Below are 6,000 nucleotides of genomic sequence, written 5' to 3' on the forward strand. Positions count from 1 at the left end.
TTCCTGCCCTGTCTCCTCACCAGTCCTCATACTTGGTCCTCTCTCCTTTTTCAACAACTTAATGGTTAAGGATTTTAAAGTGCAGTGCCTTGCCTCCATTCTAATTTTGACTAAATAATTTTATCTCCAAATAATTTTATTTGGTTCCCTCTCCCAGTTGTTTATTTAATTCTACTAGTGTTTCGAGATTCTGAGCATGAATTATCCACTAATAAAATCTAAGCGTATTTCATTAACCAGTGTGTGTATGATTCAGGTCCCTCTGGGCAGGCAGTTGCAGCCGGACTCGATTTGAGTTTTAAGAAACGTCAATCTTTTAAATCCAGTTTAGAGCCTGAAAGGAGGCTGATGATTTTGCTGCTTATTCAAAAGAATTGATACTCTTGAGATAGGAAATCTGGCCACAGTGGAGTCTTGAACATTTCAAATCCAAATGCAAAGCCGTGTGTGTGTGTGTGTGTGTGTGTGTGTGTGTGTGTGTGTGTGTGTGCGTACTTAGTTACCTATAAGAAAGAGGAATTCCTAGAAACTAATCACACTGTTGGATCACCTTTGACTACTAATTTCTGGATTAGTTAAAAAAAAAAAGTGAAGTACCTGCTATATGACAAACTGGAAAAGGATCATCCCTAAAGTCTTAAGGGCAAAAACCACTCTGCCATTAACTGCCTACAGGAAACAACTTCCTATGAATGAAGTAAGCCCAAGAAGGATACAGTGACCCAATACTGTTAAAACCATCATCTCTGTTTAAAAAATGTAATCTATTGAAGTGCAGACAAAAATGATACGGGTGAAATATTCCTATACACGTAGTTCCTTGAAAGCTGTTTGGTTATTTCTGCATGGAATATTCAAATAGCAACTTGAGAGGAAAGAAAAATTTAAAGCATGTTATCTGGAAAGAGAAAACTTCATTGAAATATGTGTACCAAATAAATCAGAAAAAAACAGACCAGGTGTCAGTTCTGTTTTCTCTCTCTGACTAGCCAATATCTAGCATAGTTTTCAGCAAGTACTAGGGCTCAGTAAATATTTATTGAATTGAACTCAGCTGAAATGAAATAAATGCAATTGACCTACCAGCACTGGCACATGTGTTCTTGAGTTTTATGAAATCTAACATAAAAAAAAATATGACCTCACAAATGGACAAGACACCAGGCATTTCAGACATGACACTGCGGGTCACATAGACGGGTAACAGATATCCTGCATACTTTCATAAAATGCAGATACTTTCGATGCCTCTCGGCTCAAACAGACAGGTCTATCACGCAAATATTCCCCTTCTAGAGGATGGGATCCGGGCTCCGCGCTGCCGACTCCCGACACCTTTGCAGCGGCTAAGGAGTAGCCCGGGGCTGGAGGCAGGAGGACCCGGGAGCTCGCCCCACGTGACACCGAACCATCAGCATCCTCAAAGCTCAGGCAATTTTTTTTTTTCTGACGTTTTACAAGGAACAGGTGGCTGCGATCTAACACTGCTAGACTGCGATTTGCATGACACTCGGGGCGCGTCTGTCCTCTCGGTGCCGCGCCCGCCCAGCCAGGGTGAGGCAGCAGGTGCTGGGGCGCCGAGGTCCGTGGGAGCGCAAACCGCGCACCAAGGTTCCATTCAGTGCCCGCTGCCACGTGCTCGCCCGCGACCCGGCCCCTTAGCCACGCACAAGGCAAACTATAAACAACAACAACAAAACAGTGTGGGGAGGAGCCTTTGCCTCCCGCGCTTTCTTTGCCTAGTCTCGGGCCTCATCCCTCCTCAGCCGAAGTGCTGCCTTTCCGCGACCTGTTCCCGCACCGCGCGGCTCGGGAACTGTGCCCCAGGCTGGGAGACAAGCAAACCGGGCTCTATACCTGATCCAGGCAGCGCCGCCCCACCTGCCCTGTGCCCTCGGAGAGGAGGCTCCTGTCACAGGTTGGACCACGTCGCACGACGCCCTGCTGCCGTCAACCCCGAGGCGCTCCCAGGGCTGGAAAGAAGCTCGTTCCGGGAGGCAACTGCTTCGGCAGTGAAGCCTGCCGCCCCCCATCTGTACCTCTCCGCGCGGGCTCCGGAGCTGGATTCCCGCCGAGGTGAGCCTCCGCCGCGCGGAGACTACGGGCACCAGCTTGTGGAAAGGGGTGCGCCTCCAGCCCACGTGCCGCCTCGGCGGGGCCAAGGCCCCAACCTTTAACCTCTGACCCCCGCCCCACCTTCCACGGGGGGCGAGCCAGACTTCTTCTGACGCCCGCCTGCAAGCTCTTCCACGGAAAAGCGAGAACACCTGCGCGTTAGCACGCCGGACAATCAATTCCACCAAAGTTAGCAACGATGCTTAAAATGTTTTATTTTTTTCTTTTTAAAAATATTTACAGATCTGAAATCTCCCCCCCCCCTTTCTCCCCTACCCATCCTCGGGACAAGGGAAACAAAAAGAAGAGTCGAGATCATTGTTCAAAGCCCCCAAGGGCTGGCTTGGCCAGCCGTGTGTGCGTGTACATATATACAGGTGTATATATGGGGGAGAAGAATGTACCTGGTCTGGTGATTTACTGATTTTTTTTTCCTACCGATCAATGTCGATCTGGCCGAAACTCCCTTTCCCACCACCACCGTAGAACATCCCCTCGAACATGGTTTTCAAAACGTATTGGTTTGTTTGGGGTAGAAAGCAGATGATCTGGCTGGAGGAATGCCGATAAATACCAGAAACAATCAAAACAAAAAGTAGGGCAGAGGCCATAAATAAGAGGTAACGAATACACATGGTGTATCTCGTAATATTTCTGGAAACGCGCCGCCCTGCTCCGGAGTGGGGGCAGCCCGCGCCAGGCTGGCGGGGAGCGGGCGGGCGACGCGGGGCCGGCGGGCCGCTCAGTAGTCGAGCTTGCTGTAGAGGTTGTAGAGAGGTAAGGCCGAGAGGTTGCTGCCCGGGTAGTAGAGCGGCGCGGGGAAGGCGAGCGAGCGCGGCACCGGCACGCGCAGCAGCGAGCTGTCCCGGAACACCAGCGGCATTCCCACCAGAGTCTGCGCCGACGCGTGCGCCATGTTGGCCGCCTCCAGCTCCGCGGAGAGCTGCCGCTTCCACTTGTTGCGGCGGTTCTGGAACCAAGTCTTGACCTGGGTCTCGGTGAGCTGCAGGCTGGAGGCAAGGCAGGCGCGCTCCGAGCTGCTCAGGTAGCGCTTCATGTCGAAGGTGGACTCGAGCTGGTACACCTGGCTGCGCGAGAAGACCGTGCGCGTCTTCTTCTTGGCCGCGCCCGCCTGCCTCTCGGCGCCGCCGCCGTCCCGCGGCCGCTCGGGCCCCGGCGACGGCGAGCCCGCGGGCAAGAGCCTCTCTTTCTCTTCCTTAAAGTCTGGGTGCGAAGACGAAAGGAAAGGCGTGCGCTCCGAGCTCGCCGGCCCCGCGCCTCCGCTGCCCTTGGGGGTACCTGGGGAGTGAGAACAAAGAGGAAGGCCATGGAGTTGGGAAGCCTCAAAGACCCCCAGCTCTCGCCGGAACCAGGGAGTTGGCAGGCGCCTGCAGCCTTGGTCCCATCTTCCTTGGTCCCACCCCCATCCTCTTCTCTCCCTCTCGCTGAAACCCAAAGCCCGGCACCCGGCTTTTGAAAAGCAACAGGACAGGGATCCAGCTGCTTCGAGTCTGGGGTCTCTGTGCTCCCAGCTTCGTGAAAGGGCGTGTGGCAACAGGGGGAGGAGATCTGGAGGGGGGACATTAGCATCATTTTAAAAGATGATTTTGCCTTGTAACAACTGAACTGGAAGAGTTCCCTGAGCTTTATAGTGTGGCATCATTTCACAGGCCGTTTGTTCTGAAATCACGCTAAGGACTAACGCGGGGCTCCCCTTGGTCAGATGTTGTAAAGAGGAACCATCTACGAAAGGCACCATTGTCAATCATCTTGGAGTGCTAATCATTCCGAGGAGGAGGAGAGAGAGAGAGAGGCAGAGGTCAAGAGAGCGGAAGAGAGAGAGAAGAAAAAGACGCTGAAAGAGATGGCGGTAGAGACGGACCGACCGCTCAAACCCGACTTCCAGACCTCGTGTGCAGAAAGTGTACGATGTGCAAAGGGGATATTGAGGGCACAGCCATGCGTGCGGCAGGCCCTGTGCCCAACCCACTGTGGTACACTCTCCCTCCAACCCAACCTTCCCCAAAACCGCGCCGCGCCACATCTGTGCTCCCGGTTTCTTCCCGAGAGCCCGCCGGGCGGAGGAGTCAGCACCGAGCGCGCATCTCCTCCCCTCGGCGCTGGACCCCGCGCGGCCGCGGCTCTGGCCAGGGGAGGGGGGGGGGCGACGCGAGAGCCCCCGCACAGCTTCCCTCCCCTAGAGCTTGCTCGCTGCTGACCCGGGGGCGTGCGATCCTTACCCAGGCAAGGAAAGGGGATGGGGGGTTGGTGCTTGGGGCCGGGCTCCTTGGGGCCGTGCGGGTCTGGGCAGAAGCAGGCGGGTGCCTTCCAGCCGTCGTCCGGCTCCTCCTCCTCCGAGGACACGGACAGGCTGCGCTTCCTGGCCGGCCAGCCGGCGAGCTCCCGTGGCGCCTCCGAGGGGCCCCCGCCCAGGATGGACTGAATGGTGAAGCTGGAGACGCCGCCGGCCGCCGGACACCCCTTGCCCGCATCTTCCTTGCTTCCCATCCTGGGTTCATAAGAAATCGGAGGAAACCAAGAACTCCCTTTAGAGATGATCTGGGTGGAAGGTGGTGCCGGCAGGCAGGCAGGCAGGCGGAGGGGGGGAGGGGGCGGGGGGAGGGGAGCCAGGGGGAGGGGGCGGCGAAGCTGGCGAGGCGTCCCCTCCGCGCGGGGGACACGCGGGCACCGGACGGCTGCGCTGGGGTCCGTGCCCGCCCGGCTTTAGGTGCGGCCGCCCAGCCCCGGCGCGAATGCCCCTTCCTTGCCCGCCAGCTCGCCGGGTCCCCGGCGGCGCAGAGGTGGCGCGGCCTCATTTGCATAGAGGTTACTCAGACGCGGCCAATCGCAGCGCCGCCGAGCGGCCCCGGAAAATTTCAAAAAAGCCCCGGCCCCGCACGCAGCGCCTGTGCTCCCCGGAGTGCGCAGAGAGCCAGGCGGGCATCTGCTGTGTCCAACCAGCCTGGACCGAAAGCAACATAGATTCCAGCCCAAGTTCCTACCCTGTGTGGCGACACTGATCGCTCGGACCCCTGCCCTCCCGAGAGGTAGGGGCAGTTCGGGGCTCAGCTGGAGTGACCCGACGCCTCCCATAGGCGACGGGTCCTCGCACCCTCAGAGGGGCTCACAGGCTGTTCCACGACCCTCCCCAAAGTCACTCCTTCTCGCCTGGGCAGGCCAGCAGGGCTGGCACCCCGCAGACCGCTGCGCCGGCGCGGGAGGCCGGGGTGTGGGGGGTGGGCGTGGGATTTAGGAGCGTGCGCATAGGAACTGATGCACTTTCCGGGAGCTTACCGGGGAGGCCTGGGAGCAGACAACTTGTGCCCTTTCCCGCCTACAGACCCCACCCCTGTCACAGGCCCAACGGGGCTGCAAGATCGTTGGGAGTGGGGGAGGGAAGCCCTAGATCTTGTTTCAAGAGATCCGGGTTCAAGTCCCAGCATCCTCACTTCCATGCTGCGTGAACTTGGACAAGTGAAATCCCAGTCAGAGCCTCACTGCCCTCATAGGTGATATGAACTTCTCACTAATATCTCCCCTTCACCTGTTTCGAGGATGGCCTTAGGTAGGAATGAAAAAGCACCGGAAAGCCTAGAGTCACTAGGAGCTCATAGTAGGTCCTCTGTAAACCTTTGTAAACAGCCCAAAGCTCGGCCTCCTGTTCCATAAGTGACTCTCACTTTTAGGCAAATATTGGAGGTGAGGGAATTGCTACAAAAAGAGAAGCGCTTTGCTCCAGGAAAGGAGAGAAGCAGGTGAGGACAGCGACATGGTTTTAAATTAGACAAAGTGTATTCAAATGGCCAGGTGACCTTGGACAGGATACTTAAACTTTCTGAGCCTCGGTTTCCTCATTCCTAAAATTGTGGGGAGAAGCAACGATTA

At 56.3% G+C, this 6,000-nt stretch overlaps 1 protein-coding gene across 1 annotated transcript; it reads right to left on the reverse strand.

Moving 5' to 3' along the window:
- Nucleotides 1-2,857: 2,857 nt before the first annotated feature.
- On the reverse strand, nt 2,858-4,623 carry HMX2 (H6 family homeobox 2; the record flags this gene model as incomplete). The annotated part of the gene is made up of 2 exons (XM_081235119.1): nt 2,858-3,414; nt 4,356-4,623. 2 exons carry the CDS (start codon nt 4,621-4,623, stop codon nt 2,858-2,860), a joined length of 825 nt encoding a protein of 274 aa, XP_081091245.1.
- Between the last annotated feature and the right edge of the window lie 1,377 nt (nt 4,624-6,000).

Source organism: Mesoplodon bidens, assembly GCF_964165515.1.
Source record: "Mesoplodon bidens genome assembly, chromosome: 1".
In the NCBI taxonomy this organism is placed as follows: domain Eukaryota; kingdom Metazoa; phylum Chordata; class Mammalia; order Artiodactyla; family Ziphiidae; genus Mesoplodon; species Mesoplodon bidens.